This window comes from Squalius cephalus (assembly GCF_949319135.1).
Source record: "Squalius cephalus genome assembly, chromosome: 19".
NCBI lineage: Eukaryota > Metazoa > Chordata > Actinopteri > Cypriniformes > Leuciscidae > Squalius > Squalius cephalus.
In genome coordinates, this window is record NC_137140.1 from 26,338,266 (window position 1) to 26,364,595 (window position 26,330).

The 26,330-nt window shown below is 36.4% G+C and overlaps 1 protein-coding gene across 2 annotated transcripts in view; it reads left to right on the top strand.

The window, feature by feature from the left end:
* The first annotated feature begins 4,106 nt into the window (after positions 1 to 4,106).
* dnmbp (dynamin binding protein) overlaps positions 4,107 to 26,330 on the top strand; it is a 54,633-nt gene continuing 32,409 nt past the window's right edge. The window contains exons 1-3 of one of the 2 annotated variants that reach the window (XM_079851435.1): positions 4,107 to 4,432; positions 23,874 to 24,031; positions 24,121 to 24,243. In XM_079851435.1, coding sequence (XP_079707561.1) covers positions 23,887 to 24,031; positions 24,121 to 24,243 — 268 coding nt within the window. In that variant the 5' untranslated portion in view covers positions 4,107 to 4,432; positions 23,874 to 23,886. The remainder of the gene's footprint in view (positions 4,433 to 23,873; positions 24,032 to 24,120; positions 24,244 to 26,330) is intronic. The other variant, XM_079851436.1, reaches the window with a different exon arrangement.

A 26,330-nucleotide genomic window follows, 5' to 3' on the forward strand; every position in this document is an offset into this window, starting at 1 on the left:
GGAGTTTTATGTACGTAGCCTACATCATGCCATGATGTACATACATAAAAAAATTAAAAAATTTAAAAAAAACCTGAATTTAAGTTTAATATACAAACTGATCACAGCAGTCAGATCACGCAGTTGTCACTCAAGTGATCATTTATATTTAACTTAAATTCAGGGGGGGATTTTTTGTAATTTTTTTATTTGTACAGACCAAAACGCACCACTGCGCATGCGCGTCCAGTACGTATTGGATCATCCAACTACGTCATCGTGCTACAGGCTGCAGCGAGGGGTGTCTCGACATTCCTCCCGGGTTAGTGACATCACTAACCCTAAAATTTACATAAACCCCGCCCCCGGAACACGATTTTGACAGAATATTCTAATCAATGACTAGAAGATAAACGCAAACTTCGGACTTGCGTCCTTGGTAGTTCGGACTTGCTAAGTTCGACTCAGGAGAACGAACTCCCGAGGACGGGAGGATGCAAGTCCGATAATTCTGCAAATGGAACATCAGCGTACTTGATAGCGTCACTCAGCTCACTCTGGCTAGGTTATTTCTTTATATTTAGGCTACAATAAAACAAAAATATGTTATAAACCACCACTCTGCCTCTTTTCATTTTCATTTAAAAAAATCTTATTAATGGCTTATAATAATCTTATAAAAAACATATTAATGGCCACACAAATGTGGTTCAGGCAACGCAATTATCTTCACTGCATATATGTATAACAACGCGAAATATAAAACACAACCCTGACTCTTTTTGTTTTCATTTTAAAAATATGATACATAAAAAACATTATAATATTGATCATTAAAACTGACATTTAGCAAAAAGAGACAGGGCTGTGTCATTTTATTTTATTATATATACATACAGTGAAGAGAATGTAGGCAACATGTATAATAAAATATTTTATATGTTTTATATATATATATATATATATATATATAATACAATGACATAACCTTTTTTGTTAAATGTCAGTTTTAATGATCAGTAATAGCCATTATAAAAGTATAAGTAGCCTAAAAGGTATAAGAAGCTAGCAAACGATTCAGTCAAACATAAGTCAGCTCTCTAGGCTACAACGTTAAAGTTAAATAGACTAAATATATAAAGCTATGAAACTTCACTTTGCCCTCAGCCAAAACGTTTTGCCAGGGAACAAATTATAGATTAATGAGACAAATAAAATAAATACATAAATAAATTGCCCGTTAGAAATACACAAGACGATGTATATCTCATGTTAAACCATTAGACTAGAGACATCGAGCCAGCGGCAAAACGTCAGCAGCACTAGCCGAGGAAAGGCTGTTCTCGGCGGGGTACATGAGCGCCGAGCGTCCGATTGCCTGGATCTCACAACTCCGAAAACGTCAGATACAATTTTCAAATAGGCGCTATCTTTATAAATAAACCAAAGATGGTATGTCTGTGTGAGGTAAAAGGACACAAGCTGTTGAAGCTCCGCCCTCTGTGCTGGGAGCAGCAGCTCATTTGCATTTAAAGGGACAGACACAAAAACTGTACGTTTTTGCTCACCCTCAAAAAGTGACAACTTTAACATGTTATATAAAAATATATGTGGGGTATTTTGAGCTAAAACTTCACATACACACTCTGGGGACATCAGAGATTTATTTTATATCTTGTGAAAAGGGCATTATACCACCCCTTTAATTTCTCATAACCAAGAATAATAATGTTTGGAGAGCTGTGCCATCAATGAGACTGGAATTAAAGGAAATGTTGTGTAAAACATGTGCCACGAAAAATTATGATTCATACCCACTATTAGGGGTCTGCTTCCAATAAGAGATCAACAATCTTGCATTTACAATCCATGAATAAACTGTCCGAACAGTAGTGAAATGACAGGATTTCGTTGTATGAGAATGCTTCAATGACACAAAGATCATGAATAGATCAACAAGAATGAATAGCAACAAAGAGCATCAAGCTCACATGGTCATTCTCAATGAAAATGTCACTGTTGAAGAGGACAACAGAAGCTTTTCATGCTTCCAGGATATGACAGATCTGGCATTTTCTCATAGATGCCGTGGGCATGTTGTGTCAGAGCAACTTACAACACAGAGCTGAATGCGACAATGAAACCCACACAGCAACCGTTATCTATACACGACACGTGCTCTAGTGGATGCCCACTTGGCTTCAGCTTTCCAACCAAATTAAAAGGGAACCCAAGTCAAGTGATCCGAGTCCAGGTATTGGAGATGACAGGAACATGTAGCCTACAGAATGATGCATGTGTAAAGTAGAGGTCCAAATTTGATGTAACAATTCTGCACTACCTTACAAACAAGGGCCTCACAGGCAGCTTCCTTTCATTGTTTCTGAAAATAAGGAAGTCGTGGTGAATGCAGACACAGCAAAAATAATCTTAGGTTTGAAACTGCGTGTCTTAAAACATTATGTTCCCTTTGTGGCAATAATATTGACACAGACGAGTCTACATAAAGCAATATAGCTCTGTCCTTTCCAATAATATCACAAATGCAGGGTATTCTTATTCTCAGAGTCATGAAAACCAAAATCAAATTGTTGTAACCCTCTATGTCTGAACTCTGAACATTATACAATGTTAGAGTGATTCTTAAACTTTGTTTACGTTTATGGCCCACAAAAGGGTTGATTTTATTTTCATAAAACATTTTTCCTTTTGTTACAACAGGTAATTTTAAAAACATTTTATAATGCTTTTTATTTATAATTTTATAGTTGTACCCATACCCCCAGATATGCAATATTAAAATATTATAATCAGTCATGAAAATGTGAATTATTATGTGTTTAAAATTGAGATAGCAAACAAAGAATTAAATATGCATAGACCATATATGCATTTCAATATATATATTTTTAATTGTTTACTATCTTTTTTACATACTACCTCAAAAATGTTTTTTCCAACACAAGAATTTTTAAAGTTTTTTTTTAAAGTTAATATAGGCCTACTTTAATTTTTAAAGTATGTCAACTGTAAATTATACAAAAAGTGTGAAAATATTATTAAACTGTGTGTATTTAGAACATAAATAGCTAGTAATTAACTTAAACTTCGCAAGACAATTTCTTTATGTTTATTTAATATAATTATTATTTCAAATGTTTGACAAATGACTAGGGGTGTAACGATACCCTCATGTCACGATTCGATACATATCACTATACTGAACTCACGATACGATATTGCGATACTCAAAGACATATGATAAAAGTTTAAATTTGGTATTACATTGTGGGTGTAAATGATTCTGAAGCTGAAAATACAGAATTATTTTAGACGAATATGCTTTCACTCTGACTAGATATATTTAAAATAATGTAGGCCACTTTTTACTGGTAACATAAGACATTTGGCATTTTCAGGACCCAAACATATTCCCCCATTGCATTATTACATATATTCAACATTATATATCGTAGTTTAATGTAGTACTGACACTAAAACTCTGTAAACTCTGTTTCCTCACGCAGTAATTTTTTATTTTGGGTGAATTATAGGCCTACACAATACATATTGTTGCTATCCATGATACATATTGTTGCATTTTTGTATTGCTCTATATTGTGACACGTTATATTGTTTTATACGTTACACGTTATATGCTACGATATATTGTTACACCCCTGACTAATATTCATGGCTTCCAGAAAAGTGACAAAAATGGCGGAATTCTCCTATGATTCTCGTGTGTCAACTTTAGGTTAAATTAGCTAAACTAGTGACAATGAAAAATATGTTTTAAAAAAGTTTATTACATAAAAGACTACAGGGCCAAAAGTGTCCATAGTTGAAGAAACACCCATGATCTATCATTAAAAAGATTAGTAAATCAAGTTTAACATTTTAAAAAAAATATTATATGACGTTAGCGTCACAGCAGACTAGTGAAATAAAATAACGCAACCCATTTGTTTCAGTTAAGAGATACTAATCTAATTATATATATATATATATATATATTTTTTTTTTTTCCTTATTATTAAAAAAGCAACCGCCACGTAAAAATTCCTTGTGCTACAGATTTTGTAGGAATTTTCTTCAGGCATGTTGAAGGCAGCCCTGCGCTCGTTAGTGTCAGCAGAGGGTGGTGTGTTGATGTTGATGTCAGCATGGAGGGAGTTGAGGATCAGCCCGCTGGGTCTTCCACTGGGTTGACAGCTGATCCCGCCGTGGCGTAGATGACCATTGGGATCGGATCAACTTCAGCGTGTGAGCCGAGTAATGACAGGCGGGAGAAACGCCTGTTGGCCTCATCCGATGATTGTTTTATAAGCAACTTTTAATGATACAAAGTTAACGGCAGAAGGGAAACGCACACGAGCATCCACTGGGTTTTGGTTGAGTCTTTTCAGCAAATCTGTCTAACCGCACTGAGGGTAACGTTACTTACACACAGGTGAGTGAAATCTTTGAATTAAGTCCTCCGTAAGTTTGTAGTATTTTAATGCTAGCGTCGGTTACATCCAGATCCCCAGAACTGACGAGTGTTTCAGGTATAACAGTGAGTCTTCTGTTTGAATCTGTTACACTGGTATTTTTATCCATACATTTGCATAGTCTTTAGGGAACTTGGTGACATATAGTCTAGCTTCGACTAACATGCAAGTCTGTTTACTTTTTTTTGTCAGAAAACACGATTAGCCGCTAACGTTAGTGGTTGGGATTTGGGCTATTTTTAGTGATTTGAATCTTTCGAAATGATTCGTTCTTTGGCTCTTTCATCAGGTTACTCTTTTATGCCTGGAGGTGTCAATGAGACTCTTTGTGTCTTTATGAGCGATTCACTGATTGAATCTTCACTCAACTGATTCGTTAAGAGTCGTTCATGACCAAAACTAGTCTGAGTAATTTGTTCCAGAGACATTTTTTTGTTATAGTGGTTGAAAGTCTCTTCACATCCTGATAGCAATCACTAAGTTAAGTGGTCTAAATGTGTGTGTGTTTGTGTGTGTATATATATATATATATACACACACACACACACACATATATATATATATATATATATATATATATATATATATAATCTGTAGAAGGCGTAGGTCCGAATGCAATGATATAATGTCTTACTTGCCAGTCAACAAATATTTCATACCTCCATGCATCAGCATGCAGACGTCAGTCACTGAAGCACTGCTACCGAAACAGCAGCCACCTTTTACAGTTCCTCCTGAACCAAAACAAATAGCTTATTCTGCGTTCACGCCATAACTACCTTTAATAGAAGAGATGGGATCCTGTGTCGTTGTAGTTGGAGTGGTTCAGGACTCGAATTTATGCGTTTCAATGGCAACACTATCATCGCTGAAATGATCTGCAGCAGTCAGGGGATACAGGTCAGTGCTCTTTAAGTTATAAATGTTCATTATTATTGTAATGTTATGGGCTTTGAGACATGAGGTAGTTTCATCTCTTGTGATGCTTTTATAGGTGTGGCTTTGGAGACGCTCTGAAGGGAGGGTGGGATCTTATGTTTTCAAAGCTAGCTCGCTATTGCTAGCCTCTCTGAAAATTGCCTACCCTACCTTTAAGCTGTTTTGCTGGTGTAAGATGGTTTCACAGCCTGACCAGCGGGAAGTAAACTGGTTTCTATTGTGGAAAACCAAGTTTCCTGACCATCTTGAAATTGCTAAAATCAGTGAACAACACACAAATCTGATCAGACTGGGAGACCAGCAAACCTGCTTAGGCAAGAATGGCTTTTTATGCAGCGTTAAGCGTGCTTAAATTTGTGGGAGAACATGAATCATTCATCAAATGCGGTGACTCAGTGGCAAGTAACTATGGTGGTAAACCATAAAAATCCATTAGCCTATATTATATATCAATCAGGCTGTACATTAACAGCCTATTGCATGTGGGTTTGATTCTGGTCACCTGTCAGATGGCAACTGTTGTCAGTTGTCTCTCATTCTGAGGGAGCAACAGCATGTCAGGCTTTGGGACACTATTCATTCACCTAAAACAAACTATGCGTGCTATTCATTAGCGCAGAATAAACTTGTAGGTGTTTGCCTGTATAACGGTGCTGTATTTACCCGAAGATTATTAATGGCACTCTCTTGTCTGTTGTGTAATATATAATCAAACATTGTTGTTTGCCATTCATACCTCACAGATACATTTCCTGTGAAACCAGTTTAGGCCTTCCTTTCTGTGCAGCTCTCAGTATTAGACTCTGACGTTAAAAATATGCTCTGGTTTTTGAGTACTGAGACAAAAAAATACTACAAAACTGATGAAAAAAGTTTATAAAGTAAATATTTTGGATTAATCTAGGTATTCTGCTTCCTCCATTTGTCTCAATTTATTTTTAATGTGGGTCAGCACCATCATATACAGAAATAGTGTAAATTATTTATTATTGTATTGACAAATAAGTGGGGACAAATCAAGTATTGAATCATTATCACGGTAAGACAAACTCTTATAGGGTTGAGAGTAGTGGTCGACCGATATATCGCCGAGGCCGATATATCGGCCGATATTTGGAATTTTTTAGATATCGGCATCGGCCGATAAATCTTTCCGTTTGGCCGATATATTTCAAAACAGTTTGTGACTGTGCATTCGCGCTTTTTTCCACTGACGCGAACAGAGCGAGCGTGAATGAACTGAATACACTCGCTCTGCTCCGCCCACAGCACCGTAAAACAAGCCACTCAGAAGTGAAGCAAACATCTGACAGACACAGTAAATGACCATTCGCATTCGCTTTCTAACCTGACGCTACATTGTGTTACACACAAAAACACTCCGGCGTGCAGCAGAGTCTATTCAAACAGTACCGTGATATGTCAGATCCGCAGCCCAGCGGTAGCTCCAGTGGGGATCACAGATGTGATATAAACGAATTCAAACACAACTGAAAACATTTTACCTCACAAACAGTCAAAAATCCTGTGACTGGCTGTCCCTCAGATACGCGCGTTGTTCTCGGGTTACATTTAAACTAGACGCTGTTTTCCAACGGACTCGCGTGTACGGAAAAGCTGGGTCGCGTTCATTACAGATCAGTTGGTCGCGTGAGGTAGATGAGAAGAGAACACGATGTAATAATATTACATTTAAAAATAAATCCTTGAAAATGTTATTCACTATCTACTGTATTTATTTATCCATGATTGGCGTAATATCGTGTGTAGTATACATTTTCATATGTTCATGTATGTCATGCAAATACATGTGACGGCTTGCAACTTTTTAAAGAAACACACAAGCAAAACTAAACACATAAATCATTATTATTTAAATATACTTGAAGTAAAACAACCTTAAAAAAAGGTTGAACTATTTAAACTATTTTAAAGTAAATAGTGTAAATAAACTATGTGAGATTTATATTTAACTATGTTGTACATAAAATGTATGTAATCTCACATACTATTTTGTCATTATGAATATTCTTTAGATTGGTTCATTAATGATAAATGTTATTTGTTGTAACCTGCAGTAAGCAGCAGTAATTATTTATGTGACTGAAAAAATGACTGCTGCTTACTGCAGGTTACAAATAAATAGTTTTAGTTGCACTAAAACTTTATTTATTGAAGTGTTACCTTACCTTTTTGTTTACATTTTAATTTCTTAGTAAATATTTTGTATTGCAAAAAGAATTTTGCATAAATAGTATGTACAATAAATGTTCATTTAGTTTCACCAATATTCATGTCTCTCATTTACTGTATTCACATGTATTGTATCGGCCTCATATCGGCCAATCGGCCAGATTGCTTTCTCAATATCGGCATCGGCATCGGCCATTAAAAATCCCATATCGGTCGACCACTAGTTGAGAGCATAACCATATTTTGTATATTGCACAAGCATTAGGCTAATACAGTAGCCGTTTTTCAATTATTGCTAGCTATTAAAATGACTTAAAATGAAAAAAAAAACTTAAATATTTTACATTTTTTAATGTAAACTATGATATAAGTGGAAATGTTTAATATTTTATATGCTGGTATATTTTAAATATAAAAGATTTTAAATATTTCAAGAATCAGTGTATGAATAAATCAGTTAAATCCCAGTTAATTGTGAAGCTGTTCTTATAGTGTTCTGTTCTTATACTTATAATATATTGAGCATTTGAATATATTTTTGGGTTGCTGCATCAGCGTTTAGGTCTGGTTGTACAAAGCCAACATGAAACTAAGTTCCTTGTTTCACTTTACAGGAGGGTTTTGAATTATTAATGTAGTATTCCCTGTCCATACTTGTCATTTGAGCCATGTTATGTTTATATTATACGAGGTGGCGGCATGATAGCCATGCTTGTATCTACTACAGCTGTCCTGCAAAATGCCACCTGCTTCTCAACATTATATTTGTGATTTTAAACAGGCTGCTATTGACCTGCCTCCATCACCAGATGTCATTTTGATTAGATTTGTTGTAGAGTCCAGGTTATGTTCATAACGTATAGAAACTTAACTCCACACCACTGTAGCCCAGTGAAAAGAAAGTTGGGAACATTCCTGGCATTCTTTTCCAGCCACAACTGTAGTTCACTTCACACCGCTTTGGAAAAATGACATCTTAAATCATCTGGGAATAGTGATTTTGCATTGTCTGTGTGAGAGAGCATTGTGGTCTCCTGAGACTCTCTGACTCAACAGTAAGCTTACAATGCATCTCTCAGCCCATGTCCTTTCATTGATAACAGATATCAGTTTGTTTTATGTCATGTGCACCAATAAGATTCAGTGGATACCAATCACACAACAACTGATGGCTGACATTTGTTTAGAACACCAGTTGTGTTCTTGGGACATTGTGTTGCACATGGCCTCTTCTCTTTGACTCAAAGAAGGATTGAACTTGTCAGAATAGGTTACGGAAAGGAGGTCATGTTGGAGCCAAGTCATGTGACTCTGCTACGTGCTACTTGCAACACTACAACAGAGGTGATACAAGCCAAGCACAATTGAAATGAATCTGAGATGGATCATGGATGCAACATTTGGACACTGTCTGACTGCCCACTGGAAAGTCTTTCAGTCCTTTTCTTTTTCAAGAAGACAATGAGTTGTGGCCTGCAGTGCAGATGATCTTCTTTTGTGTTTAAAATAGCCAGTGTATCGCTCTTCTATCCAGAGCCAGCCTCACATGGATCTATGACAACTCTCTCAATGAGTCAGTGCTAACATATGACTTTGTGTTGTCAAAATTGGCAAAGTAAGTCAAAGCAATATTATACTGTATTTTTGTCTATATGGAGTAGTTTCAGTTTCCCAAATCAAATTAAGGCTAGCATTGGACTGTAGAAGACTGGCAGCCAGGATGCGAAGACCAAGAACGTTGTCCTGGACACTGACAAGGGGGGCCACTAGGGGTGTAACGATTGACTCATATTCTTAATACATCAATTACAAAATCCTGTCGATTCATATGATGCATTAAATGCATCATTGCACTGGTATTTGTTTTTGGTGGAATCGTGAATAAGTTGGTTTGGTGATAGGTTTTAGACTCTAGAAATCAGATTAATCACAAGTAGCATTTAATATAAAAAAATAGGCTATATGAACATTAAAGGAGACATATCATGCTTTTAAATTGTTCCTTTTTACATATAAATCATACATTTGTAATCTATATAAAGCGGAACTGCAATGCTTGGGTCTGAATTCCTCATTATTATAGCTCCACAAGCCCCCTTTCTACCCCTTTTCTGACGTGCGTCTGACAGCAACTCGTTTTGGTGCGGTCTCTTTAAATAAAATTGAGACACTTCATACCCCGCCCCCTCTCCAGGTTGCAGAGGTTCAACTCCACCCCGTTCGGCCATTTTTGTAGTCTGATAGCAGAGATAGGATTATCTAGCGGCACATAAACTTTTTATTCACACGTTATTAACAAAATGTCAACAACGGAAGACTTGTCCAGCCAGCCTTACATGTTCGAGCCAGAGTCGGAGCCGGAGCGAGATAAAAATGAAGACGACGAACCTGCAGAACAACGTCTTCATATGGATGTATCGCAATGGTGTGTTACTGTATTTAACTGTTACACATGAAACTTTGGTCTTTCGACCTTTTACCACCGTGTCGATTTATTTTGATTAGTATGTGCGAGGGAGAGAGAGCAAGACAGCGTCTAGTTTGGAGACGGTGATGTCTTGTTTACACTTTCGCCTCTCTGAAGAGAGAGAGTGAGCGCGCGCGCGCGCGACCGGGTCTCTCTCTCTCTCTGCTCGTTCTTTTAGTCAAACATGCGCCACAAGCGCGGCAGTTCATCTACATTAGACGGTGTAATAAAGCGTGTGGGTTACTACATCCAACAACCGAACATTTTAACTTACCCTCTCGTAACTTCTGCATCCTTTAGCTTGGACTACAAAATTGCAGCGAGAAATAATAATGGCGGATTGCTCGAAGTGTTGGGCTGGAAGTCAATGTCCTTATTTGGCAGTTCCGCTGCAAATACTGTGACGTTATAGTTCAAAAAACGTCATAGATAACAGAAAAATCGGAACAGGTTGAAAAATATGACCAAAACAGAATATAAAGATATCAACGAAGCACCTGAAGAGAATAATTTCATCTTTTCTGTACTTCTAAACACTCCAAATATACAACAAAATGCATTTAAGGGCTAAAAAAGTGCATTTAGCATGATATGTCCCCTTTAAATGAGTTATATGCGCAAATTTGAGTCATTCTTGAATCTAATAAAATAAAAACCTATGTATGGGTGAATCAAATCAATTCGCTGTTTACTCAAAGAGTCACACCCCTAGGGCTCACTTAATGTCTTTTATACTCATGTTTTATTCCTGTTAAACGTTGACCCTAGTCACCATATAAAGTAATAATAACTTGTTTCAGATCCATATTTCACTAATGCAGACATGTTGCTCTGAATTTTAAAACGTTAACAGGAACCATTGCTGTCAAAACGGGGGTTTCTGGTGGCATTTTTAGGTGTGTCACATCCTCTCAAAGACTCATTGATAATTGTTTGATAGTTTTGTCTTGGTTTTCTTGAATGTTCTGTGGAGAAAAAAAAAAATCATTGGAGCTACTTTAAGCCTCAGTGGTGGGCCGTAGTCCAGTAGCCTCATTAGATGCTCTGTTGGAAATTGTTTTCTCCATAGCCTTAAAGAACAGCCTCTCAAGGTTGTGTTTGTAGGGGGAGGTGTGTCTGGGAGAATGTGACATTTCAGAAAGTGCTCTCTCACACAGGCCTGCAAACCTCTTGATCTCCATAGCAACCATGTCCATCTGGGTTTTGCTTCTCAATAGGGACATCCCGCGTGACGTCACGCCATTTGGAGCAGCCATTTTGACGGAATAGAAAATGCTAAACCGCCGGTGATACTCATAGACAGTATAAACAGAGACGGGCTCTGGTATAAACTACATTGATACTGCAGCTCGTCGCGATATTCTATCATGCCCGAGCGATGCTGTGCAGTTGGATGCGATCAGATACGTGATCATACAAAAGGAATAGGCCTATCTTTATACCGTATCCCGAAAGAAACAAAACGGAGAAACAAGTGGTTGGCGGCAATATACAGGCAAAACGCTGATGGTGGTGCTTGGCTTCCAACTGTTTGTGATATAAGGTACAAGAAGAAAAATGTAAACAAATAATAAAAGTGCATGTAAAATATACAATAAAGTTGAGATGAAATTATACAAGGTTACTTGACTTTTTACGTCTATTCAGTTTTTGTAACATGTCCATGACAACCGATAGCCTGCTTTTGTATGCTTTTAATGAAGCTCTGGTGTAGCGTGATGGGAAGTGAATAAGGTAACGTCAGCTGTAAATGTCACCGAACTCAATGTCAGGAAGTTTTTCTACACATTAAATGCCTGTAAAAAGAACTTGCGGTGCTTCATATGGATCTATGATTCCTATCTTCCTCTTGTATACTTGATATATATTTTTGTGATGCTAATAAGTGCGATGACATGACGTGAAGAGTTAGCTGAAGCTAATAATAGTGGTGGGGGAAAACTCGATTCTGTTCAGTATCGAGATATTTTGCGCACGCAATTATATCAATACTGTAGCGCAAAGTATTGCAATATTTAGGCTAATTATAAAACAATTATACTAATAATTATATTATTAGTATAATAATATACTCCCTAATATATTACCCACCCCTAATAATAGATCTATTGCCATTAGACAGTCCATAGACAGTATAGCCAATGTGAGTAGCTGACGGATGTATACCGTCAAAATGGCTGACACACGGCTAGGGGTCACGTGACTGGGAGATCCCTATACTCAATGTTTGTGCAGGGAAAGTTGCATGGTCTCTTGTGAACCCTGGATTTCCCCATAAAACTCCACTTGGACCTGCCAAAGACACACCTCCCAGCTCCCACCCTTGTATTTTTGTCAGCCTAGAAACAGGGCACACAGAGAAAGCAATGGAATGAGGAAGTTAGGGTGCTCTGAAAATCGAAATATAAGAGCCATATAAGAATGTTTAGAGAAAGAGAGAGCTTTAGCTCTGCTGTCTTTATTTATTGAGAAGCAAAGCTGAAGCATTGAGAAAAACAAAGAAATTAATAGAAAAAGAAAAAGTATCCAGGAGATATATTGATAGTTCTCCCAAAAATGAAGCTTCTGTTATTATTTGTTCACCCTCATGTCATTTCAAGCCTGTATGACTTTCCTCTGTAGAAAATAAAAGTAAAAATGAATTCTGTCAGTTGCTCTTTCAATGCAGTTACATTGAATGGAAACGTAAGATTTCAAGCTTCAAAAAAGGACTAGCCTATAAATATGGAAATATAAATATAACTGGAACCATTTGGCCCCAGGGTGGAAAAGCGGCTATTGAGTCAGTGAACTCAAGAACAAATCATTCAGACCAGTTTTGTGAATACTTTCACCTAAGTGAATGAAAAGTTCTGACTCAAAAAATGTTGTTCATTAATTGGACATTTTCTACTACTTTCATGTCAAGAAGAATTTCAGTGAGTAATGATTTTCATTCTGTTTCTCACACAAAGCTATTGTAGGAATACATTCATGGTGCTTTTGTGTCCTTTTTGATGCTTGAAAGCTTAGAAAGTGCATAGAACATAGAAAGTGGTCTTCATAATTTCTCCTAAATGATGGCATTTTTGATTAACTATTAATTTAAATAGCTGAGAAGAAAACAAAACCATGTAGAACTGAGAAGTTGAAACAACTTGTATTGTGTCTAATAATTAATACCTGTTGAAAGTATGTCAAGCTGAACAAATTGATGAATTTTGTGTAGTTTGCAAAACATGGGTAGTCCTGCCAAGATTGAATATACTGTAGGTGGGCACTATCTGATTTCCCCATCACATTGTTTACCACATTTTTTTTTTTTTTTGGATCAGATCATTGTTGTCACCTATTTAAAATTCTAAGTAATTGACTGGCAGTTTCGGCCACAGCCCACATCCTGTAATTGATATTCTCTTTCATTGGAGTGGAATTAGCCTTATTGCTTCTTGTTGTTATTGAGCGAGATTATTACCCAGAACTATGATCTGTTCCAAATCTGCTGTATTTTCTCCCATCCTGAGACAAGAGTGAGCCACATCAATTTGAGCTCATCTAGAATGATCCTCATGCAAGGGCTGTTTTGAAATGAATGCATTTAAATGGAGGGGCGTGCATCTGACGGGCACACACAATGTCAGTGCCGTAAACACCCCAACAGTTATATAAAAAGCAGCAGAAGAGTGGCACAATATAGAAGCTTCCAGGCCTGTATGTGTTTTGCAATAGCAGAGAGGGGCAGGGAGCGACCCACCTCCCGCATACCCCCCTCCCCCCTCCATTGTTGGCCTGAAATCGGACCCGTTCAATAAATAAAAGCAGACGGTCAGCAGATTGGGTTCCAGAGAGGGAGCACTGCAGGAGAATCGAAAAAGAGGAAAGGGATGGTTAAAGTTTTGAGGGGAGTGTCTGGGATCTGAAAAGGGATGAGGAAGACTGTTGACGTGTAGCCAGGGGAAGGATGTTTACACTTAGACTCCATCCAGGGCTGGATCACAGCTACTTCTGACAGCAAATGATACAGAAAGAGAAAGAACAGAGAGGCGATATTTGGGCAAAGATGTGCCAGATGTTTTAAAGTTTTAAAACTGTACCCTGACTTTGCATCACAGGTTTCCACCACGTAATTTGGAAAGTGGAAATTCTGTGTGACAACCATGGCTTGACATTAACTTTTTTGCTCACCAGCCATTTTGGCTAGTGGCTTTCCAAATTTACTAGTCACTTAGCATTTTGACATCAATACCATGGGGAAAAAACTGCTATATAGGCCTAGATATTTTTTTTAATTATCTCATAATTTGACAGCAAACACTTTAAGACCTGAAACACGGATCCATTATACTGTTACTCATGCATTTTCTTTCTCAACTGTTTGCGGTCACTTAAAACATAACTGACTGTTTACATGAATACTCGGCAAAGACTAGGGATGGCTCTATACCACAATTTTGGCTTCGATAAGGTACCACAAACTAATACTGTAGTATCGATATTAAATCTATACCATATAGGGCGGGTCTGATTTTTGGCGTGGATATTGTGCATAATTTTACTCATTCTTGCAGGTTTCACATTTATAAAGGGGGAAATTACCGCAAATGTTTATTAGCATATTATTTTATTAGCAACTAGAGTTGTCAAAAAGTAACTAATTCGGTACCAAGTCGGTACTGAAATGTAAAAAATGTGACGATAGTCACCAGCATTTCCCTCTAGCATTTTGAGCGCTAATGAACGGATTCTTAAACACCTCTGATTGGCCACGCACTCAATATATAGGCTATGTCTGTGATTGGCTACAATGATCAACAATGACATCTTTGTCATCTTTCTGAGTGCTTACACAGATACACACAGGAGCGTTTAAAAGCAGGCATCTATGAGCGGATCCCCAATATATCCGCTGATAGAAGGATCCGCTGATAGACGCCACTTTCAAATGCTCGTGTTGTGTCTCTGTGTAAGCACTCGATGAAGAGCGTCAAAGACAACATGTTTTTGAAGCACTGATCATTGTAGCCAATCAGAGACATATATGTTGAGCACGTCAACACAGTGGCCAATCAGAGACATATATGTTGAGAGCGTCAACACAGTGGCCAATCAGATGTGTTTAAAAAAATGGTTCAACAGCGCTCAAAATGCTAGAGAGAAATGCTGGTATCGTCACATTTTTACATTTCGGTACCGAAGTCGGTATTTTTGACAACTCTAGCTACAACACTTTTGCTTGTGTTTCCAGACAGCTGACAGAAATCACTTGCCCACATCTTTTTACACCTTGCCAATTTGAACATCCAAGCGATTTTATATAATTCAGTTGTAGCGTTGTTGTGATCTCTTTGAGAGATGGTTCTTTGCGCTCACGCCAACAACGCACACACAAGCCATCTGTAATTCCAAATTTCACTTCTACTGACCTCTTTATTAATTAGTTGTGGGCATATTGAGTGAGATTTAACTGCTTTATCCATTTTGTTCCTCTTGTTGTCACATTTGCCGGTTTCACGTCAGTTTGAGTGGCACACTGCAACCTAGCGGTGAACTCCGGAACAGCAGCATGAGTACCGAAATTAGCAAAATCATGATATTGTACCGTTTGAAATCAACCAATATTTTCCCAGCACTGGTATACCGCCTAACATCAGCCAAGATCGGCATTGTGACATTATTTTGTGTGTATTTGTTTAAGCGCAATAATCAGTGAAATAGAATTCTATTTAGTCAGAGACGGCTTTTTGAATGTGAGCACAAAATCTGGAGAAATGAGTAAAATTATGCGCAGTATCCGAAATCCCATGCAGAAATTTAAGCCCTGTTACACCAACAATATTCATCCGGAGCAAATGAAACGAGTGAGTGAGGGGAGGCGGGTTTGTATGCCAACTTGCTGTCGGATAGATAAGAGAGTCGTATGGAAAATGTATATTTTTCACAACATTACATTTTATTTAGTTTATTATTTCAAATGCCTTTTTTAAAGACTACAACTAAAAACAAACACAAATGCAGATATGCAACATTAGCTACGTTTATATGGACACCTTTTGTTGAATCGGAATTAATTCATTCCGATTGATGAATCCGAACGTAGTGTTTACATGAACACTATATAATGTGATCAGGTTGATGTGCGCTATATATGTCAAAAGCTGCAAATTGGAATTGATGTTTTTTTTTTTTTTACATGCACTCACTGCACAAATATAATGTCCTGCCGTTTGTACATACTAACCATTCTTATTTTTTTGTTTTAAAGAGCAGACTTAATATTTCTTAATGGACTTATCTATTTTTTTTATTCCGCTACTAGTCTGATTACAATCCGATTATAACGATCCATAAACGCAGCTAGTGATATTACGTCACATTCGTCCTCAATGCTGAATCTTTCATCTGATGCACAGTTGCTTCTTTGTCTAAATGCCAGCTGTTTGTGTGTGTGTGTGTAACCCCTTTGAAAGACTGTAGAGTGAGTGTTTACAAAGCTGTCTGTCGATTTCCCACCACTATCACTCCAGCGCCAAGTCTTATTCACACACAAATACAGACAAAAAGAGAGACCCTCTCTCTCTTTCACTAGTTTGCTTTGTTCATTCATCCTTATTTATTAGCTTGAGATTTGCTCATCCAATGACCTTAATATTCAAGTGAACTTTCTCTAGCACCATGTTTCCATCCACCTATTTTTATGCACATTTTGGGATATCGTATAAAAAAACACTGTATGGAACCAAGGTTATTATAGGTTTGCATTTTTAAATTAGTTTTTATTTTAATATCATTTTCAAATTTCCTATAAATTTCAGTTTAGTTTTAGTTAGTTTCATTAAAGGTTTTGTCAGTTTTAGTTTAGTTTTTATTTTGTGAACACATTTCTATTTAGTTTTTATATATTTAGTTTCAGTTTTAGCTTTAGTAATTATAGTTTAGCAGAGTTAACAGAACACTTCCAGTTAAAGACATTTAATTTCAGCAAAGTTTAATGTTTGCAGTTTGCAGTTAACTCTTGTGAAAACCTCTTAAAGCTACACTGTGTAACTTTTTAAGTTGATTCTTAGCAAAAAAACACTTTATTCTATCAAAAGTATATGTGCTCATTCATGTGTAATTACATCCACCAACTAATAAAGTATTCTCGTAAGCGTAAAATCTGCCATTTATAATACATATGAGCGAGAAGCTCGAATGGCGGCAGCCATGTTGCGCCTCCATCTTGAAAATACATTTGCCAAAGAGGGACATACCTGGAAATTCGCCTTTCGCGTTTTACACTCAGTGACACCGTGACGAATGCGAGGGGGAGATTACTCGCGACTGCTGGCAGATTTGAAAGATTGCTGAAGATGGAGGATCACGCCTATTTTCGAGGACATGTAGCAGAGTCGCCAAGGAAGCGAAAGAGAATTAAAACTTCAACGCGACAGGCAAATCAGCAAGACCAAAGTCAATATTGGAGTAACTTTTCCCAGATGGAAAGAGCTCATGAGGAGCAAAGATTTTAAAACAGACGCCGAAGTTGCCTGCTTTCTTCTCGACAGGTAATTCAGCCTATTTGTGTAAACTCAAAGTTTTATAGTTGCTTGTCTAACCATAGCATGGTTGTGCATAACGCCAGAACGACCTCTAGTATAACTTGCGTTACTTTTCCTCACATTAATGGTGAAAAGTATTGTTTACCTTGTAACATAAATCTGTGCTGCAACGGATCACAGGTGATGAATAGTTTTAAAGGCGCAATTTTTGCGAAGTCGAACTGGAAGCCATGTTAATCTTGGAATAATACGTTCACCGTAGTAGTTAAAACGCCCTCGGAATTGAAAGGAACAGAAACTAATATTCACTGGGTAGTCATATACAATTTCACCGCTAGATGGGGGAAAATATCACACAGTGTAGCTTTAATAATAAAAATAAATAATTTTTTTGAGGATTTTGAGAATGAACAAAAGAACCAAACATATGCAACTAAAAAGTAAAAATTATTAATTCATACTCATTCATATTAAATCTTGTTAAACGTGGTGTATAAGAAAAAGAAAATATGCGTATGATCATTATGATTATTCTTTAAGGTTATTTCTATGATTAATCCTTTCAAACATTATTCTTGTATTGATACATTTATGCTTTTTGTCTATTGCATCATTTATCATCTATTGCAATCATATACTCATAGTTATACTCATATTCAAATGTTCTATTCAGAACAGACATTTAGTATAGGCCTACTTCTACTCTGACAAATGTACGTCTGTTTCTGGGCTAGACATGCTATTTGTTTATATTACTAGTCTAATATGTGTGGTATCTTGTTCAGTTTCACATGAGATGGTTATCTTACCTGGAATTAAGGTACAGCTGTATTTGCATAAAGTCTAGTCATGATAGATATATTTATTTGGCTATTTATTTCTGCTTCTTATGGCTGGTTCACACAGAAAGCGGTTTTGCTTAGAAAAACTGAAAAAATACGCAGGCAGCGGAATGGGAAAAAAGCGCAAGGTCTCGAGTACGCGTCTTTTAAAAGTTTAACTTATTTTAACTTGAGTGTGCTGAATTTTTAGAACGTCGTGTCATGCGCGAAACGATGCAAAAGACGCGAGACTCGAGGGCAATGGTCATACATTGAAAAATAAAGTAGCGCAGTGGAATGGAAAAAAGTGATTTTCCGGTACAGTATGAGAGCTTATTAATTACGAAACCGATTATTTATTTTTGTTAATTATAATTTTATTTCAGTTAGTTTTTCAGTAAGTTTTGTTAGTTTCGTTTAGTTTTAGTTTTTCATTTTTGTTGAAATTTCTTTTTTATTTCAGTTTACGAAAATGTTTTTAGACCAATAGTTTTAGTCTTAGTTTCAGTTTTCGTTTACGAAAATAACCTTGTATGGAACCAGCAAGATGTGCATAAATGAATATCCATCTTTATGCTGTATATTATAATGTTGTGATTCACTTGTCTTGTAGCATTTAAAACAATGTATTTACATTTTTAATGTTTTATTTTATAAGACAAAATAGTATAGATTTTTAATAAATCAGGCATGAAATATCTAATCTGAGCAGGGTAGAGAAAGCATGAAATTCATAAGAGAATTTTTTTTTCTTTCTGACTGCTCATTAGTTTAATGTTTTAGAAAAAGATGCATTTAAGTGTTCCGCCTGTAGCCTAGATAAACATGCAATCATTGAGTAAGCATTATTGGATTCAGCTGATTTATGTTGGATGTTAGAAACAACAAATGAATTAAAATAGAAAATTTTTTAGGGTCCATTAAAAAGTTTGATGAACCGACTTGTTGTTTCTGGTGTAAGCCTATGTTTTGCACCTGATTTTGAGGTGAGTGCCAGCAGAAACTCTCCTTCCTTCTCCTGCCAGGTCAACGAGTGTTCTTTACAAGAGTACTAATCTGGCTTAGTCACCTGCTCCCTGCAGGACCATATGTCTGCTTGTTTCTGCTGTATGCTTTGTGTGTGACAGTGGGACATGAAGGACAGTGTCCTTCAAACTTGGCTTCTGATCACAGGAAAATGGAGTCATTGTTTAAATCACTACAGATACATCTGTAAAAATACAAGTTTGTTGTCCTGAGCACAAGGAACTGTAAATTAAATTATTTCCTAATTAACCAAATTTAAGTTACTCAAATTATTAATGTTAAATGCAAGTTACAGATGTTCTTTTAATTAAATGCTCTGTAAGCATAATGGTAATGTCCTTGTATACATTATTTGCCAGTTGAGCTACAGATACTTTTGGTAATAATTGTGGGCCCTGTTTCTACACTAATTCCTAAAGATGGGTGGGGTGTCGTAAGTTCTGCTTCAGCCTGCCTGGGTAATCACTAGTTACCGCCACATAGGATGTTAAAGAAGTTAGATGTTTTTAAAAAAACAGGCAATCTCTCTCATTGCTGCCTCTTTTCTTTGGATATTTGGGAATATATTTAGGCCTATATATATTCACACTCTCACAGTGGTACTCAATTCTCCATTCAGTTGGGATTGGCTTCATTTGTGGGCTAGATCAGTCTCTGATTGTTAGTCATGGAGGAGAACTGTCATTACCTAATTTCCCATTCTGGCAGAAACATAAATATGTTCAAATGCTCAGGCAAATAAAGTAAAAATATACAGTAATTTTTTTTTATTTTATAATAGCTGCAGGAGTGCTGGTAGACTCTGCCCGTTCTATGCCTGATGTTCAGACAAAATGACTCGCATGAACTGACTCGTCAGCTGGAAATATCAGCACTCATTGGAATCTTGCACTGGGATCTCCCAGTTTTTTTTCCTCACCAAAAGATCTCAGTGCAAAGAGAATTGCTGTTACTCACACACAACCAGTTTCTGTGGCTTAGCCCTCGTGTCTGAACATGTTTGTTCTTCCTTCATTGAGCAACTTATTCAGTCCGCTTATTAAAGTAGTGCACAGAGAATGTGACGAACGATGACTGGAATTTCTTAGTCATCAAGCCTCTGATTTTCCATTGTTTCAGAGGGTTTCCCATGTGTTGATCAGAACTGCAGCACTGAGGGTAAAATGCAAAATTCCTGAAATCATTTTACCCTATTAGTGTTCTGGTTTCACTTATTTTCCCTTGTGAAAGCAAAAAGCACTTGAATCTTCTAGAGGAACAATGCATGTATGTGTGATCCAACAGTTCCCTAGGTGTTTTATAATAGGTATTTGAACACCCTCAGTGATGTTTAGGGTATTTTATGATTTTTTTTTCTATCTCTCTCGTGAGGCTTAAAGTTTTGATACTCCATCAAATGCATGAGTTACATCAGCGCATTCTTTCTGTAACTGACACACATTGGCTGTGTCCAAAATCAAAAGCAGCTGCCTCTCTTCCAATTCAATCTGGGACTTAACAGGCAGTATTATAGTATGAAAGCACCTTTTAAGGTTTCAGACTGGCTTTCAAAGCACTATAACATTGATCACATTCAATGCGCTTTAGAGAACCAAGAATTTGTTTAATAATTTATTTAATTTACCACTTTTATTTAGGGATGATGAAATAAATATCCCTAATATCATCTGATAACCTTTATGGTGCCGATATATCATGGTCAGATGAGGGATTTTTTATATTTAATGTATAGACCTTATTCAGAACAGCACCATGACAGGTATGAAAGTGAGGCTGTGAGGAATAGCCTAGACTTTCAAAAACTGACCCCAAAATTTTTAACAGTATATCGTACATCTAACAATGATTGAAGATTTTAATTTTAAATTTAATAAAAAATGGTGTATTGCTGAAAATTAGCTTTCGTTAGCCTCAATAGAGGAACTGAGCATGCACAATTAAATAGCCAATATTGGATGATTTATCTCCAATATCAATCAAAACAATTATTTAAAAAATCTGTAATTCTGTAATATTTGCTGATAACTGATATGATTCTGATATACTATGCATCACTTCTTCCTTCCACTTCTATCTCTCAAAACATCATGAATACTGTGTTCCGCCACAGGGGAAGTGGTGTGGGTTAACACTAGGCTTTTAATTTTAGATTTTGAGTTTCTTTAAAGTCCCCCTGTGGTGAAAATACAGCTTTCAATGTTGTTTGTATGTCTATGTGGTGTTTTTAATATGCTTTAAAACAAACCATATGCAAATTCATAAGTCAACACCATTGCTGAGTATTTTCTGCTTAAAACTTCAGTGAACCAAAGATGGTCTCAAAAACACGGTTTGAAATCGCTGGTGTTTCTGACGTCACAAACTGCCTTGTAACCAATCACGTCGATCTCTGTGCTGGTGCAAGTGAGTGGAGGCGGGGCTAATTAGCATATTCATAGAACCGCGTATACTAAATGAGGCAAGGGTGTAGAGTTACATTCAAGCTAGGCATGAAGACATTTTTTTTTCAAGGAAAAACATTTAAATATGTAATTTTGGTGATCAAAGATGAGTTTTAAGGGATAAAATTATTGACTACAGGGGGACTTTAAAGCGTAACTCTTGCCAAAATGCAACCTAGCATACGCTTGAAGGCTGTAGTATTTTGTATTTTGTCAAGAGAAGCTCTTCTACTTTTTTGTTACACCAGCCTAAGTCGAACACAATCATCTATGTGAAACACAAGGACAAAATGTCACTTTCAGACGCTCTTTCACCTGGCAACTACATGACTCTTGCTGTGACCCTTGTCACCTCCCAGTCGGGTCACCTGTTACCCCTGATCCCGACACTTGAGAGGTCCCGAGAGAGAGACACACTCTCTCTGACACACAGCAGACAGAGAGCTCTTTGAGCTTCTTAAACATGTGCGTTTCAGCTCTCATTTCCTCTCTTTATCATTCTCTGTCTCTCTCGTATTCACACTCTCACAGTGGTACTTAATTCTCCATTCAGTTGGGATTGGCTTCGTTAGTGGGCTAGATCAATCTCTGTTTGTTAGTCATGGAGGAGGACTGTCACTACCTAGTTTCCCATTCTGGCAGAAACATGCTCCCCTATAAATATGTTCAAATGCTCAGGCAAATTAATATTGCAGACTTGTTTAGCCTACTTCATGCACACAGAACTTCATGACTCATCATTGTCTAAAACTTTGGACTACACAAGGCCTCCACCCCATTATTGCTCTCATGTGAATGATTTAATGTGTTTTAGTGTGCGAATAAACAGATTTGAACTTGTTGTCGTCCAAGAGAGAGGTGAAATCAGTCTCCCTGTTTCTTCAGCATCCAAATATACATTTATTTAGTCAATCTCATCAGGGCATAACAATGAGAATCGCTCGGTGCCAATGTGAGAGATGTTTGAGCCATTTATCAGAACTATTACTTGTGCTAGATTGTTGCCGTCAGTTCTATTTGTGCGTGGAGATGCTATTAAACGAGCAGATGTGCAAAAGAGTTAGGGGATGTATTATTCACTATGTACACTTACCTTTCAAACGTTTTGGGATGTTTTTTTTTTTTAATGTTTTTGAAAGAAGTCTCCTCTTTCTCTCTCATTTAAGGCTGCATTTATTTGATCAAAAATACTTGAAAAACTAACATTGTGAAATATTATTTTTAAAATATACAATTTAAAATATCTGTTTTTTATATTAATACATTTTAAAGTGAAATTTATTCCTTCTGAATTTTCAGCAGCCATTGCGCAAGTCTTAGGTGTCACATGATCCTTAAAAAAAATCATTCTATTCTAATATGCTGATTTGGTGCTCAGGAAACATTTTATTATCAGTTGAAAACAGTTGTGCTGCTAAATATTTTTGATACAAAGCATGATAATTTTTTTCCAGGATTATAAAAGAACAGCATTTATTTGAAATATATTTACAACTCAGTTGAAATGTGATTTCTTTTGCCTTGTTGCTGAAGATTCATCAGTAGTGGAGCTGAGAACACCGATAAGTCAATGTGAAATGGCATTCACAACACTTTTTACTTTATTAGAGTTAAACAAGATATTTAATGAGAAATTAAAGAGTGTATGTTACTATTTATTTATAAAACAAATCTTAACGTTTAATAATTGGCCTGACTTGGCCAACAGAAAAAAATCCTTATTGCTAAGCCTTGCTCATTTAGGATGCTAATACTACAAAAGCAAATAGATTGTTTGGTATTCCCTAGATGCTCATAATTGGGGATTCTTATTTTCCAAACAGCTGGTCTGACATCATCATGTTTTGAGCTCATCACTTCAGAATGAGTGCTTTCTCCTCTTAAAAAGGAAAAGGCATCCAACTGACAAATACATTGGGAAACCAACAATGTACAGTATTAATATGGTTGTATAGGTGTCATGTTTGATTCTTCTCTCTTTTGTTTGTGATGCTCAGGTGATGAGTGAACATGGAGGCTGGATCGGTGGTGCGTGCTGTGTTTGAGTTCCTCCCCAGCGTCTCTGAGGAACTCCCTCTGTTTACTGGAGAGGTCATTGAAGTGCTCAGTGTTGTTGATGAATTTTGGCTTCTCGGAATCAAAGATGGAGTCACAGGTAAAGTCACAGTAAAGAATTCCACAATGCATGTAGTCTTCTGCCTTTCACACCGGTGTTGATTATCTTTTCATTCTTTCTGCCCTCAGGCCAGTTTCCCAGCACTTTTGTGGAACCTGTTGTAATCCCAAGCACCAAGACAGGCGAGAATCTGTATGTGTGCATCAATGACTTTAACTCTGTAGAAGCTGGAAACTTACCACTAAAGAGAGGTACATACATTTACTCTTAGTTATTAAACATGTATGAGTTTTTTTTCCAGATTCATTAAGTTTATTATTATTATTATTATTATTATTTAAATACATTTATTTTGATGCCATTCTGAATATAAGGAATGTGTATACTTATCACTACAAAGGGAAAACGTAAAAAATTATGAATTATGCTGATGTTTAATGCACATTTACTCACCGCACCGCACATTAAGGGCATCATTTACTCACCCTCATGTCATTCCAAACCTGTATGACTTTCTTTATTCACAGAAAAATTCAAAGACATAATGGAGTCCCAATCATGAATCTTTGGACATTTGCAATTTCTGCAAAATCTGCATTTTTTTGTTCAAAAATGAAAAGAAAGAGAGAAAAAAAATACATATATATATATATATATATATATATATATATATATATATATATATATATATATATATAGCAATAATATCTTTAAAACCATTCCCTCACAAAAAGCTATCATGTGGTATCAGAAGACTTGTTTTTCACAGAAGGAAGATAATCATACAGGTTTGGAACAGGTTTTTTCTTAATGATTACAGAATTGTCATATTTGAACCAGTTATTGCTTTAACAAAGAAGTGTAATCCATACATAGATTGAATATGGTTGAAATACCATAGGTAGGTGACCCTTAAATCCCTTTGTACTTCTATTTTCTCTTTCCTTCAGCATAAGTCCTGCTTACTCAGAGTGGCTTAATGTCATATATCAGAGGTACATTTTCTTTTTTATAGTAGACAGTAGAGCCCTAGATTGTACATCACCTCTACTGTAGACACTGAACACCCTAACTGTTATGAGGGGATTTAGAGGTTTAATTCCTCTGTTTGCTGTTTTAGCTATAGTGAATTAAAAATAGAGGCTCTGATTCATAGATCTGGTTTATTCATGATTTTATGGTTTATTTTTAAGCTTATATCATCAGAGTTTCCAGATTTAAAGTACTATACATTCAATTTAAAATGCCATTTTTAAGAAGTGATCCCAGTTCACCACTAGATGTCACTAGTTGTGTGTTTATATTGTTTAGAGAAATTTTAACCCCATAACCCCAACAGGTAAAATACACTTTTTTTTAAAAAAAATTTTTTATCATATTTCTGTATTACTTATCTGTTATTTCAATTAGTTCCGTAATGTTTTTTTCTTCTTTTCATTGCTTGCCTTGGACAATTTTGTTGTGGTGTTTTGCATAATACTCTGTTTGTAGTAGTCAGTACTGATCTAATGTGGAAACTGTGATTCGTCTAGTGCACACTCCCTTTATTTTGACGTTAAAAACACAACTGGATGAATTTAGTTTCCACTATCATGTCTGTGGGGATCATACACACTGTTCTAGTTTATGAGTTAAACACAATGGGAGGCGGGGAGCGTCTGTGTGGAATGTGACCCCTGTGACTCTAATGGACATTCTGACTCCTGTTGAGGTCTGTGTGTGTGTGTGTGTGTGTGTGTGTTTGCTTACTAAAACTGACCACACCAATGACTTTACTGCCATGCAAACTGACTTGAGGTCAGAGGTGAGCTTCACTCAGCTCTAGTGCTATTTACAAGGACAGCATAAAGGGAATGAAGTATTTTGCCCTGACTGCAAATATAGTGTAAACACAATTAGACAGCTAAAAGTTACATTTCCATTTACTAATAAGGTACTTAGAAGGGATAGTTTGCCCAAAAATGAAAATCCTTCTCCTTCCTTCATTTATTCACCTTCATGTCGTTTCAAACCTATGAACTGTCACATTAACAGAATGACTTTGAAAAAAAACATGGTTTAGCATGATACAATGAAGAAGAAAGATGTTTATGTAAATAAGTACTAGCTAATACAAATAAAACTAATGCACATAATACAAAACATAATCCATCTCAGACCTTATATATCGTATATGATTATTTTAAGCTTGACAGAAGGTTCGATTGTTGTTCTGTTGCACATGCAGATGGACATCTTTCGCATCTTGCTATTTTTTTTAATCTTTAGAATCTTGTGCCATTCACATTGAATTTAAGACACTGTGTCAAATAAATAAAAAATAGTTTAATTAAAAAAA